The following is a 14,535-nucleotide window of genomic DNA, read 5'->3' on the forward strand; positions in this document are numbered from 1 at the left end:
GAGAACTGAGCCCAGATCTTCTGTGTGTGAGTCGTGTGCAGATCCTTCTGTCTCTGCATGTGATCCCAGCCAGATGGGATGATGTGAGATCAGGGCTCTGTGGGGCAGGATCATCATCTCCATCTTCATCACCCTGAAGATAGTTCTAAATAACATTGGCTGGACGTTTGGGGTGTTTGCCTTGCTGCAAAATAAATTTGGACCTAATCAGATGCCTCCCTGATGGTATTACGTGATGTGTAAGTCTCTGCCTGGATTTCTCAGGACACCATTAATACTGACCAAATCCTCAACTCCACTTGCTGAAATGCAGCCGGACCCTCCACTGTGCTTCTCTGCTCTTGCGGATTCTTATGATTGTGCCATAATCAATGAACCAATCCAAGGTATAAAAAAAAAAAGACATGAAACGATTAAGGGAAAACCTCCACCGAAAGAAATGACATTCCTGATAAAAACAAAACCTACCAAATAGCGCAAAGTAATCAGAGAGGACCATGTGGGGGATGACCCCCAGAGGAAGAAGGTTTTCCTGGTGATTTGCTTCTCTCATCTCCCACATGGTCCTTTTTGACTAGCCTGCACTATTGGGTAGCTAATTCTAATGCATTGTTATTTCTTTGGTCATTTCAAAATTCTATCTTTTTTATCTAGGTTTGGCTCATTGATTATATTGTGTGCTTGGCTATAATAGAGTATTATTATTATTATTATTATAATAATTTATTATTTATTATATATATTATTTGTATAGAATTTACTGTTTCTATTACACCCTTATTGCACCCTGCACTTCACTACAATTTAGGGCTACTCACACCCGCTGATCCAGAGAGCCGGGATCATCCCATCCGTCAACACTACAGAAACCAACCAGAGGGGACTATCAAATCTAATATTACACACAGTCCATGACTTTCAGTCCTTCCCTGGAAAGGGTCACTTTTGTATTATTTTCAGACTTGTTTGTAATGTATCTTTTTTGTATTTAATTGCTCAGTTTTCCTTTAACTGTTTATAGTGGTACAATATTATGCATAATAAGTGGTATTTAGCATTATGTTTTGTGATGCCCAGCTTGGCATTCTTTGATAAGTTTCCTTGGCCAACCACTGCATCTATAGTTTTCAGTGTTGCCTATTTCTTGGTTCTTCTTTAAAAGAGCTTGAACAGGAGACCTTGCTGATGCAGTATAACTACCGTATGTTTCGGACTATAAGACACAGTTTCTTCCCCCATACTTTGGGGGAAAATTGGGGTGCGGTTTATAGACCGAATGTAACTTACCAGGGTGGGGCGGCGGCAGGAGTCAGGTGATGCTGCGGGTCCTGCGTTTGGAGGAGGGGATGTCTGGAAGTACGATGCCCATGGTGCTGGGGAGGTGTTTGCATCTATCTAGATGGGTGGTGAGCATTTTGAACCCCCAGGTGCTTCACAAATTGATTCGTAAAAATGAAAAAGTGGAAAGAAAAAAACTTTTTCATTTTTACGGATTCATTTGTGAAGCATCTGGGGGTTCAAAATGCTCACCACCCATCTAGATAAGTTCCCAGGGGGGTCTAGTTTCCAAAATGGGGTCACTTGTGGGGGAGCTCCAATGTTTAGGCACACAAGGGCTCTCCAAACGCGACATGGTGTCCGCTAACAAATTGGAACCATGTCACATTTGGAGAGCCCCTGTGTGTCTAAACATTGGAGCTCCCCCACAAGTGACCCCATTTTGGAAACAAGACCCCCCTAGGCACCTATCTAGATGCATAGTGAGCACTTGGAACCCCCAGGTGCTTCACAAATTGATTCTTAAAAATAAAAAAGTATTTTTTTTTCCACTTTTTCATTTTTACGAATCAATTTGTGAAGCACCTGGGGGTTCCAAGTGCTCACTATGCATCTAGATAGGTGCCTTGGGGGGGTCTAGTTTCCAAAATGGGGTCACTTGTGGGGGAGCTCCAATGTTTATGCACACAGGGGCTCTCCAAACGCAACATGGTGTCCGCTAACAATTTGAGCCGATTTTCCATTCAATGTGTTAGCGGACACCATGTCATGTTTGGAGGGCCCCTGTGTGCCTAAACAGTGGAAACACCCACAAGTGACCCCATTTTTGAAATTAGACCCCCCAAGGCACCTATCTAGATGCATACTGAGCACTTGGAACCCCCAGGTGCTTCACAAATTGATTCGTAAAAATGAAAAAGTGTTTTTTTTTTTTCACTTTTTCATTTTTACGAATCAATTTGTGAAGCACCTGGGGGTTCCAAGTGCTCACTATGCATCTAGATAGGTGTCTTGGGGGGGTCTAGTTTCCAAAATGGGGTCACTTCTGGGGGAGCTCCAATGTTTAGGCACATCAGGGGCTCTCCAAACGCAACATGGCATCCGCTAATTATTCAAGCAAATTTTACAATCAAAAAGTCAAATGGCTCTCCTTCCCTTCCGAGCCCTGCCGTGCACCCAAACAGTGTTTTTTCCCCACATATGGGGTATCTGCGTGCCCAGGGGAAATTTCACAACAAATTTTGGTGTCCATTTTTTCTTGTTACCCCTGTGAAAATAAAAAAATTGGGTCTAAAGTAACATTTTTGTGAAAAAAATTTAATGTTCATTTTTTTCTTCCACATTCCCAAAATTCCTGTGAAGCACCTGAAGGGTTAATAAAGTTCTTGAATGTGGTTTTGAGCTCCTTGAGGGGTGCAGTTTTTAGAATGGTGTTACTTTTGGGTATTTTCTGTCATAAAGACCTCTCAAAGTGACTTCAAATGTGATGTGGTACCTAGAAAAATGGTTTTGTAAATTTTGTTGGAAAAATGAGAAATCGCTGGTCAACTTTTAACCCTTATAGCTCCATAACAAAAAAAAAAATTTGGTTCCAAAATTGTGCTGATGTAAAGTAAACATGTGGGAAATGTTATTTATTAAGTATTTTGTGTGACATATCTCTCTGATTTAAGGGCATAAAAATTCAAAGTTTGAAAATTGCAAAATTTTCTAAATTTTCGCCAAATTTCCGTTTTTTTCACAAATAAACACAAGTGATATCGAAGAAATGTTACCAAAATCATGAAGTACAATATGTCACGAAAAAAGAATCTCAGAATCAGGGGGATCCCTTGAAGCTCCAGAGTAATTACCTCATAAAGTGACAGTGGTCAGAATTGTAAAAATGGGCCTGGTCATTAACGTGCAAACCACCCTCGGGGATTAAGGGGTTAAATACTGCCTGTGTAATTGTGGTACAAATCAAGAAATTTACATGTAGTAAAATGGCCCCCCGCCCGCGCATGCGCAATAGTATCAATCGTTTACCGACAGATGTTACCGTGCCAGCGCGGCCGGTGGCGCCATATTGCTGCCGGCATATTTCTTTTTCGGCAAGCGATAGATGCTACTGCACATGTGCGGACGGGGAGACATTTTACTACATGTAAATTTCTTGATTTGTACCACAATTATGCAGGCAGTATTTAAAATAGGAGGCAGGTCAGTGAAGGCACAGTGAGCTCTCAGAAGCCATACATATGAATACATAAGAAGAGCACCAGTTAGAGCGCCCCCCACAGGCCGCCCCGGAGCACGAGCATATCATTATCTCCAAACTGAAAGTAAAGATTGCACAAGAACCACAGGACGGACTTCATCACCAGGTATCATATTAATCAGTGTAATGTCACCCGCCTGACAGTGTATGTGGTTATTGAGCACAATCCTGCTGACAGCTGCACTTTATATTTCTCTTTGGTTCATACACTTTCCATGTTATTAATTGCTAAAAATATATGAACACTTCTGTTTTTGAAAACCTCCATACTTGGCACCATTTTTCCCATACCTACCTATAACTTTTGCACAGCAGTCCAAATAGTCACACAGAGTGGATTAGAATCCTGTTTTTGTCTTTAATGCATTTTAAGGTAATATACAAATTCTGGAATGCAGTTTAATGGCCATTTTAATGTTTCCATAGACAAGAGTGGATTCAAAAGGAATTGAAACACAGTTCCAAGGACTTGCCCGTTTTCGTTCTGCTGTATTCACTTTTGGCTTTGTTTCAAAAAGCCACAATAAAAGCTGAATGTGTATTCCTTGACTAATAGAAATGTTATCAATTTGTTTACTTGTTTATTTGTCATGAAAAATACTAAATACTCACAAAATTCATTTTTAATCCTAACAGAAAATCACAGTAAGAACTCTGTGGGAAACTTTATATTAATGCTAGACTGTGAAGAAGAAGAAGATGTCATGGAGCACTCTTCAGGAGAAAACCTCATTATTCTTAATGTCCATCCAGAACCTCACAGTACAGATCTATTATGTATTCCCCCTGAAAAACACTGTCCTGACCTATTACCGATTGCTTCTTCAAGTACAAGTCAGAAAGGGTGTAAAAAGTTTCAATGTGGTGAATGTGGAAAATATTTTACAAAAAGCTCAAGTCTTTTAACACACTTAAAAATTCATACAGGGAAGAAGCCATACTCCTGTTCAGAATGTGAAAAATGTTTTATAGATAAATCCCATCTTATTAGACACCAGAAAATTCACACAGGAGAAAAACCGTACTCCTGTTCAGAATGTGGAAAATGTTTCATTACTAAAGTCATACTCCAGAATCATCAGAGAATTCACACAGGAGAGAAGCCATATTCATGCTTTCAATGTGGGAAATGTTTTTCTCGGAAAGCAATTCTTATGAAGCATCAGAGCACTCACTCAGGAGAAAAGCCATATTCATGTTTGGAATGTGGGAAAAGTTTTATCCAAAGGCCATCTCTTCTTTACCATAAGCGAAGTCATACAGGAGAGAAACCATTTCAATGTTCAGAATGTGGCAAATGTTTTATTCAGAGATCAGATCTTGCAACACATCAGAGAAGTCACACAGGAGAGAAACCATATTCCTGTTCAGAATGTGGGAAATCTTATGTTGCCAAAGCCAAACTCAAAGGTCACCAGAGGATTCATACAGGTGTGAAGCCATTCACATGTTCAGAATGTGGGAAATGCTTTATACAGAAATCAGATCTTGTTAAACATGAAAGAATTCACACAGGAGAGAAGCCGTACTCGTGTTCAGAATGTGGCAAATGTTTTACAGATAAATCAAATCTTATTTCACATGAGAGAAGTCACACAGGAGAAAAGCCATTTTCATGTTCAGAATGTGGGAAATGTTTTACAGGAAAATCAAGTCTTGTTATACACAAGAGAAGTCACACGGGAGAGAAACCGTATTCATGTTCACAATGCGGGAAATGTTTTACAGATAAATCAAACCTTCTTACACATGAGAGACGTCACACGGGTGAGAAGCCATTTTTATGTTCAGAATGTGGGAAATGTTTTAGTAGTAAATCAAGTCTTGTTACACATCAGAGAAGTCATACAGGAGAGAGGCCTCATTTATGTTCCAAATGTGGGAAAAGCTTTGCAGATAAATCTCATCTTGTTAAACATGTGAGACGGCATGCAGAGGAGAAGATCTTTTGATGTTTTACATGTGTAACCATATTCCATCCAAAAGGAAAAAAGAAAAGCCTGGTTTACTTTCTAAGCCATGAATCCGAATTGTCAACATGAACCAAGCTTCCTTTTATTCTATTCGTAGATCTATCCACAGTCTAAGCGAATCCCAAATGACATTTAATAATCGCTTTTTTAAACCTTTTATTTTTTCAGGTGAATTTTAAATAAAATGTAAATGAGCTGTTAAGAACTATGGGCTGGACACAGATCTCCCTGAGAATCGGTCCATGGAGCTTATTTTTAAAGAAAGGGAGTGTTACAAATGTGAGAGAACAGATTCAATTTCAGGGGGAACTTTTCCTTTGTCTATGACAGTTTTTAAAGTGCCTACATGTGCTAATAAACCAGAAATCCTGGGTACACTGTATAAGGCTGTGCTATATTTATCTCCTGAGTGCTTGCAAAATCTTATTCATTTGAAGTTCGAAAGGCATAGAAGAGAGTGTATTTGGCTCACTTTTACTGGAGGATCTAGAGTGAGAATGGACCCTCCAGTAAAAGTGAATTCTAAGCAGCAGCATAAGGTAAGAAGCTTATTCTTACAATTGTATTTCACCTTCACTGTGAGCTGGTCACCTCCAATCAGGCTGAGTTATTTTGCATTAAATAGTCTGGTCCAAGAACTGGGAAGAGTCAGCGATGCCTTTTTGAATTGTGTGCATGTGATGGGATCACTGTATGAATGTGAAATGTAGTGCTACTTGTACTTGGAGTATTGCTGATGTTGCTGTGTCTTGATTGGCTGTTGAGAATGATCAACTCAACAAAGGGTTATCTTGTAGTGTGTTTAGTGGTTGTATTGTAGGATTTGTGTCTTTGTGACTGCCTACTTTACATTATAGGATGTGTGACTGCCTACATTAGGATAAAAAATTGTGCTAGCACCGATATAAGTTTTCAGGGTCTTAAAGTGCCCAGTGCCAGACCTGAGTAGCTTAGGAGTAAATAGATACAGAAACCCAACGGAAAGACCGCAACAAGAAGAGTGTTCATATAACATGAAGGCAAGGATGCCATAATATATTGTAAAAGAATGTTAAAAAAAGGCTGAAATTCCCCCACAGGAGGGTCTTGTCTGTATGTGTTCATGCAGAAGGCTGTGCATTAGAGCAAGCATGGCCAAGAGAAAGGTTGAAGCTGAGCAGGGAAAAAAAATGTAGCTCAGGAAGTAATTAGTGTGTGAAGAGTGGAAAAACCACTAAGTAAAAGAGTGTTGTGTGAAAGTTTTGACAATGGACTTAATCAGACAAAACCATTAGAACCTACTCCCTTCAACGGACTAGGACCTTGGACATTTACAGTATGTAGAGTACAGAATACAGGATGGCGAGATAGTTATTTTAATCGTGGAGCAGACAAATCTAAGCCCAATTTCCCAAATGCTCCTATAATGCCTGTTGTCAGACCCATGTGGTAGGTGGAGGAGACAATTGTCCACCTCCTCCACATTTGTCGACATGGGGTAGGGAAGGGGGTCCAAAATTGACAAAGAGGGGGCCATAGACTAGTTCTCCTCATGCACAAGGGATTCCCCTTCTAAAATAATATGACTGGGTACTAAATGATTAATAAATTATGCTGAAACAGTTAAATAAAATGATAAGAAGCTTGTGTCCTTTATCAGACATCCATCAGATGCAGGTCACATATTGAAGGTACAGGTTGAAGACCTTGAGGAATTAGTAAATGCAAACGAGAAAGACGTGACTGCACAGATTAATAGGAGTGAATGGGACGGTCAAAAGAATATAGAATTAGTAGATCTGGAGCAGAATATTTTCAGATGTAGATTCAGGGGAAGAGTATTATAAAGTCCTGCAGCTTTGGGGTCTGACAAAGCAGAGGGAACAATCCATACATGTTACATGACAATCCTCAGGAAAAAGATGAGATGATGGGAAAATTATTTTGCCTTTGTGGATATTTTGAATGGACCTAGGAGACGCATGTTTTGAACCACTTTTGTGAATGACATAAGGAGTCCAGTAGGGGGGGCTTTTCATCATGTGTCCTGAAGAGGGGGAAGGATTTAAAAGACCTTTTGCAATTGACTGAAGGGGGGGAGCAGGGGTTTAAACTTGTAGGTCAAAGACAGTATGTTTTTTCTGGGGGGGGGGAGCAGCAGCCTCCACCCATTCACATGCCAGAAAGCATGGTCCTATTGTCTGTTACACCTACGGACAATGGGGTGGTCACATAATTCAGCAGTCTCCACTCGCATAGCAGATAGCTGTCAATTACTTTTTTTTCCCTTCAACCTAATTATTGGCAACCAGTAGATGGCATTCCTGCCATTATAGTTTTTAAATTTACCGGTCCTACTTAGTGGTTAAATTAACTGTGGACAGAAGTTTAGGTTTTTTTTTAATACATACTGGGGCTGGGAAGTCTATTATGCATGAAAATAATGTTTTTCTTTGGGAAATCACAGCATTTTATGATGATTTTCTTGAAAAACGCATTCTTTTCCGTACATTTGTACCAAGACTGCCAGTATTTTTTCATGGATATAAACATTGACAGTGTTACCACTCATTAACCGAAAATGTATATTGTTGCAATGTCCTTCATTTTGCAAAAATGGACTCCTCCATATCTGGAGGTTTGTTGCTTTAATTTATAGTATGGGGATGATTTATTGCTTTGCTATCCTAATCAAATTTCATGTTAGAAGTCATCTATCTTCCTTTTGTATTTTCTATCAGAACATGTATGTAGGGCCTCAGCACTAGGTGGTCTTCTTAGGACACTGCCTATAACAAGGCACCAAACATCTCACAGTGGAAAGGAAGGTCACAATACAGCAGCTTAAATTGCCTTAAAAACAAGGTCTACAGCAGAGACCTGTGGCTTATTATTCAGCTAATTCGACCCCATCACCGGGATTGCACCCTATTGTGTCAGAGACATTTCTGTGGTTAATGCTTAAAAAGGCCAAAGAAATGCTTCTTGATTAGAAAATTACACTTTATACGATATGTATGGTGTTCTCAGTCAGGTACAAACTAGACACATGAGTGATGGATATGGGACGGGATGGACCCTCACTCCCCAATAAAATAAACCATACATCCAGTAAACCTCGACGCTAATAAGTACAAAACGCGTGAGTTTGGATGTCAAAATGGCCAGAGCTTTATTTAAATCACAGGATTATACAATCAAAGTTGGAGTCAGGTGGAGTCCTTGGTCGTAGGGACTACTGGATACTGTGATATCCCAGCTTTCTGACCTACTTTACCAGGCCAGATAGCCAAAAGCGTTACCATACTGTATCCTTCAGGCTGGTCCCCCATTAGGCCACCGTACCTTCCTGCAACTTCCACCTGACACCTAAACCGCCATGAAGAGGCTATTTTACACCTTGAATAGACTTGACTGCCACCATCATGTAATAGGAAATGCTGAAATTGACCATAATAAAAGGTGAACCCCAGAGATGCTGTATGCAAAATACCCCATAATAAAGAGCGACCCCAGAGATTCCTGTATGGGAAATACACCATAATAAAGGGTTGTACGTTATACAGTTTTTATATTCCAGCTGTTTTCTAGGTATTGTGACAAAGTCACTGGCAGAGTGCTGGAGGTTAGATATATTTCACTGAGGCTATTAGCTTCAGTGTAGGGAAACCTGGAAGTCTTCTCCGGCATGGTATGTGCAGAGAGGGTTAATAAGCCATATGTAAATGGGCCAGTTTTTTGTGAACAACTATAGAGCGGGTGGGAGGTCGTTCACCAGATCCCCACCCCAGGGTGTGGTCTGGGGTTTAAATAGCCAGTCTGTTGAGCCATGGGGTGTTCAGTATCTATAGAAGCCAGCTCCAGAAAGAGAGGATTTTGCATTCATTGTTTTAAACTTGAACCGTGTGTGGTTTACTCTGAGTGGCAGGACCCCGGCCGATATACAGATTGTGCTTTATCTTTTTATTTTGCTTTGCATTTATTCCGGATGGGCTGTGTTTACTTTATCAACTCTAGATTGGTTTATGCCATTTTTAATAAACCAACCCAAAAATTAAAGAGACAGTGTCTACCTCCGTGTACAGTCGAGCGAGCCGCTCTACCACAGGTGGTGTTAGAATTACGGGCAGCATTCCCAGCGAACACATCTGAGTGCTACAAAAGGTGCTGTATGTCTTGCCATAAGTCAGCAAGTGATGCTAGACAAAATGGAGGACCTAATTAAGTATTTGGTGCAAGCACAGCAGCAGCACCAGCAGCAGCTTCAGCAGCACAGGGAGCAGCAGCAACAGATGGCGCAACAGGATCCCACTAAGCTGCTTATGCAGCAGCAGCTACAGGACCAGTGGCGACAACAGCAGCAGCAAATTGATTTGCTCACAGAGGCGATTCGTGGCGCGGCGACAGCTCCAACTCCAAGGTCAGTGGACAACTTTTCCATCCGTAAGGCGGTAAGGGAAGCTCTGCAGAAAATTATCCCGGGTGACGACATCAAAGCCTTTCTGACGGTATTTAAGAGGGTCGCAGAGAAAAACTTCTGCCAGAGCAATGGGCAGAGGTGTTGGCGCCATACTTGACGGGGGAGCCCCAAAAGGCTTACTATGACATGCCCTTGCAAGACACCAAGGAATATGGAAAATTAAAAATGTAAATTTTGGAGCGCTTGGGGGTGACTGGCTATCAGGCTGCAACGGGTCCACCACTGGGCATATCACCATGAGAAACCCCCTTGCTCCCAAATGTTTGAATTACTGCGTCTGGTCTAAAATGATTGCAGCCAGAGTCCTCTACCCCTGGTAGAGCGAGTGATTATGGACCGTCTCGTGCATTCCCTACCAAGGCCAATACAGACTTGGGTTGCCACAGTGATCCCCGTAACGCTGATGAACTGGTTGGACTGATCGAGAGGCTGAGAGTTCCTTGGGAAAGCAGCCCACTTCATACTGAGGGTCTCACCCCAAAAAGGAGAAGGGAGTCTAGGGATCAAAGGGGCGGAGGAAGTAATGCAGAAGGTTCCTGCAGGGGATATATGCTGGAAATGTCACGGCCCAGCCCATATAGCCGCCCGCTGCCCCCTGACCACAGAACAAATGGACTGTAGCCTGGGATGCCAGTGTTTTTACTATGCCTACCCCGCATGCAGTGTGGACTATCAGCCCAGTAAGGGGTTACAGTCATGTTCCATGACCATAAAGGGGGTATTGGTGACGGGACTCTTGGACTTGAGAAGTTTGGTGACTCTGGTAAGGACCAAACTCCTCCACCAGTTGATCCCTGGGAAAAATGTGGGTGTATGATGCATTGATGGGGACGCCAAGGATTACCCTGTTGCCAGAATGACTATACGAACTGACTGTGTGGCTGAGTCCCATGAGTTTGGGGTGGTTAATGACGGTAATAATAGGGTGGTATTTTAGCCTTTTCTGGGACTTATGGCCGAAGGCTTGCGTACCAAGTGACTCAAACAGGAGCCGGTTACATCATGATGCATCCCCGTCACAGTCAGAGGTGGATGAGTGCCCCCTGTGTGTCATTGCTGGTGACGAGGATGAGACAGTGATCCGGGAGGCTGAGATTCTGGATTTGGGGGTGTGATGACAAAGCTTTTCTTCTTAATTATGCCAGACATACTTTCTGATGGCCAAGAGCAATATACCTTTATTTTTATGTTGACTTTTTTAACCAGTGTTCTTCTTTGGTTTATTAACACAGACTATTGTTTGAATAATCCTGAATGTTCACACTTGAATTAAGATGTACTGCAACTTATTGTCTGCAAATCTTGATAGATAGGGTCATGGAGCAATACTGTTTGATAATATGCTGATTGCATATTCTACCAACCCAGGGAGTTGTTGAGAAATGGAGGACAAACTATGCAAGTTGATTAAATGTTCAAACGAGTCATGAGCTCCTTCCACTTTCATCCCTGACCATTGACCTGTGAATGATAGTTGCAAGGACAATTGAGATCTATAGAAAGGGGGTCTCTGCCTCTATTCGGTGTCATTCTACAGTTTGTCAGCTTACAGGGTTACGGCCCCAGCAGGAGGAACACAAATGGGATCTATTGACCATTGCTGAACCCTCAGAGACGTCTTGAAGAATCCAGGTTGGGACAATCAGGTCACCTGGCCCCAGACCTCACTGCTCTCGGCTAGTTTCCTAAGCTTGTCGTTACCTCTTCTCTTTGGGGGCCCCCCAAAAGCGGAGTGCCACTGGTGGGGGTAGTTGGCCCTGGAAGCCTCAAAATCACAGCTACTCTATTCCCGGCGGGCCAGCGGAAGGGTGAGGACTCTGTAATTTGCACCATCTTGGTTATTTGCTGGGACTGTTCTATATGTCATTGTTGCTGGTTGCCCAATAAATTATTGCCACACTGTTTTACTCTCACCCTGTGTTGTCTGAGTAGTGTTCTGCCCACAGTAAAAGAAAGCAGGCATTCAGTGGTATGAGCCCTGGTCCATGCGGTCTTTCTAAAGACAGCAGGCCAGCAGACAAGGCACCCACTGACCCTTGTGTCTTCATAGGGAATTTCTGGGGGAAATTTTGGTACTGCTCAAATACAGGATGTTTCACTGAAGAATGCATTTGATAATGTATCGGTAATAAATGGGGTTGCTCAAGAGCCGTAGGTTGACACCAGGTTCCCATATTTCACCATGAATGAGGAGCTGCTTTATTGGGTCACTAAACCCAGAAGGGAAGTGATAGAGCAGTTAATGGTGCCGAGTCCCTATAGGCACAGGGTATTAGATCTGGCCCATGCTCATGTCTTGGGTGGGCATCTGGGAGTAGAGAAAACACAAGAGCGGGTCTTGCCGAGGTTGTACTGGCCAGAATGTCACCAAGACATTGTGAATTTCTGTCGGTCTTTCCCTACCTGTCAACTAACTGCTCCAGTAACCCACTTTCGCAGTCCCCTAGTGCCATTACCCATTATAGAGTCCCATTTGACCTGATTGCCATGGCCCTTGTCGGGCCCCTAGTTAAGTTCACCAGGGGGCACCAGTACATTTTAATGGTGATGGACTATGCGACACGGTACCCGGAAGCAGTACCACTGAGAAACTCCTCTGCCAGGAGTATAGCCCGAGAGCTAGTACATTTTTTCTCACGGACAGGCCTGCCAAAGGAGATCCTGACAGACCAATGGACTCCTTTCATGTCTAAAGTGATGAATGAGGGAGTTGTTTAAGGCTCTCCAAATTACACATCTCAGGTCGTTCGTGTACCATCTGCAGACGGACGGCCTTGTGGAGAGGTTTAACAAGACCTGTGACGGCACAGCTTATAATCTTAATCAGCCAGACTATTAGATTTGTTAATCCAAGAGAAATACACTATTGTGTTTGTGTGACTTGTAAAAGCATGCGTATTTCTATGGCTGGTGAAGAAGGACAGACCAGTATTTGTATAACCATGATTATTGTCTCCTCTTGATTCTGAAAACAATGATGTTTGTTAATATGTTAATTGCATATTATATGAAACCCAGCTAGATGTTTGATTTAAAGAGCCCCCCTGCTATGCCGGCTGTGTGGGTTGATTGAATGCTCAAACAATGAGACACCTGACTCCTGTGGAATATTTACCCTCCCTAATTCTTGCCCTGCGAATGTGTACTTACTACTTGAAATAACAAATGTGAACTATTTAGGGAAGATATGCCTCTGTAGGAGAGAGACTTGAAACAGAGAAATGAAGGAGACTTAACAAGGAGACTCAAACATCAGACTCCCGTCCAACCATCAGCTGGTAGCATGGCTTTACCCAAAGAGACACAGATTTGGATTCTACATGATTCTAGCCTAAGGGTATATGGCCCTGACTGGAAAGATACGGATCTGCTCCATTGACCATCAGAGAGCCGATGGATACATTTGGGGAGACCAGGTTGGGACGGTGAAGTCACCTGGCCCCATGGATATGTTTGGGGTTGCCAGGTGGGACCCTCCAGTCGCCTGGAACCCATGGAGATATTCGGAGAAGGCAGATTTGGACCAGCCAGTCATCTGGCCCAGTGGAAACTCTTGGAGAGGCCAGGGTGAGACCCTTGAGTCTCTTGGCCTTATGGCTTCCTAAGCATTTCCGCTATCTTCTCTCTGTGGGGGCCCGTCAGAAGCAGGGGGCCAGTGGTTGAGATAGTTGGCCCTGGAAGTCCCAAAGTCGCAGCTGTTCTGTCCCAAGCGGGCCAGCGCAAGGGTGGGTTAGGACTGTATAATGTTGTACCATCTTGGGTATTAGCTGGGACTGTTCTATGTGATTATTGTCCACTTTGTGGTTCAATAAAGTATTGCCACACTGTTTTACCCTCACTCTGTATTGTCTGAGTAGTATTACGCCCACAGAAGACCCCATGTCTTCACATTTTCACAACTCAGGACGTCCATCCACATGTGTACTATCCACAGACAGACGACCTCGTGGAGAGATTTAACAAGACCCTAAAATCCATGTTGAAGAAGGTTGTGGAAAAGGATGGCCGAGAGTGGGATTGCCCACTCCCCTACCTGCTGTTCTCAGTCAGGGAATTTCCCCAGACCTCTACGGGATTCTCTCCCTTCGAGCTGCTATATGGATGGCATCCTCGCGGACTTCTGGATATTGCAAAGGAGACACAGGAAGCCGAGGTGACACCCCACAAGAGCGTCAGCGAGCATGTGGCCCAAATTCAGGACTGGATTGAGAAGGTGATGCCAATTGTGAGTGAGAGCCTCCTTCAATTTCAAGAGGCCCAAGTCAGGGTTTACAACCAGGCTGCGAGACTGAGATAATTCAGCCCAAGGAACCGGGTGCTGGTGTTAATCCCAACAGTGGAAAGTAAATTCCTGGCCAAGTGGCAAGGGCCATATGAGGTGGTTGAAATGTTGAGTAACGTCACCTACAAGGTCCACCAACAAGGGAGAAGAAAGCCGTACAAGATGTACCACATTAACCTGCTTAAATCATGGCGAGACAGGGAACCGGTGGAAACTACATGCTTGGGGGCCCATCCTGAAGCCAGGGTCAACGATGTCACAGTAGCAGAGACACTCACCGGCC

General features: G+C 43.0%; 1 protein-coding gene across 1 annotated transcript in view; it reads left to right on the forward strand.

The window, feature by feature from the left end:
• LOC141266138 (uncharacterized) overlaps positions 1–5,965 on the forward strand; it is a 312,479-nt gene extending 306,514 nt beyond the window's left edge. The window contains exon 7 of the mRNA XM_073680102.1: positions 4,448–5,965. Within this exon, the coding sequence (XP_073536203.1) occupies positions 4,448–5,490 (1,043 nt within the window). The 3' untranslated portion in view covers positions 5,491–5,965. The remainder of the gene's footprint in view (positions 1–4,447) is intronic.
• The last annotated feature ends 8,570 nt before the right edge of the window (positions 5,966–14,535 follow it).

This window comes from Phyllobates terribilis, unplaced genomic scaffold, assembly GCF_046119375.1.
Source record: "Phyllobates terribilis strain yellow unplaced genomic scaffold, ASM4611937v1 Scaffold_4__5_contigs__length_816908805, whole genome shotgun sequence".
Classification (NCBI taxonomy): domain Eukaryota; kingdom Metazoa; phylum Chordata; class Amphibia; order Anura; family Dendrobatidae; genus Phyllobates; species Phyllobates terribilis.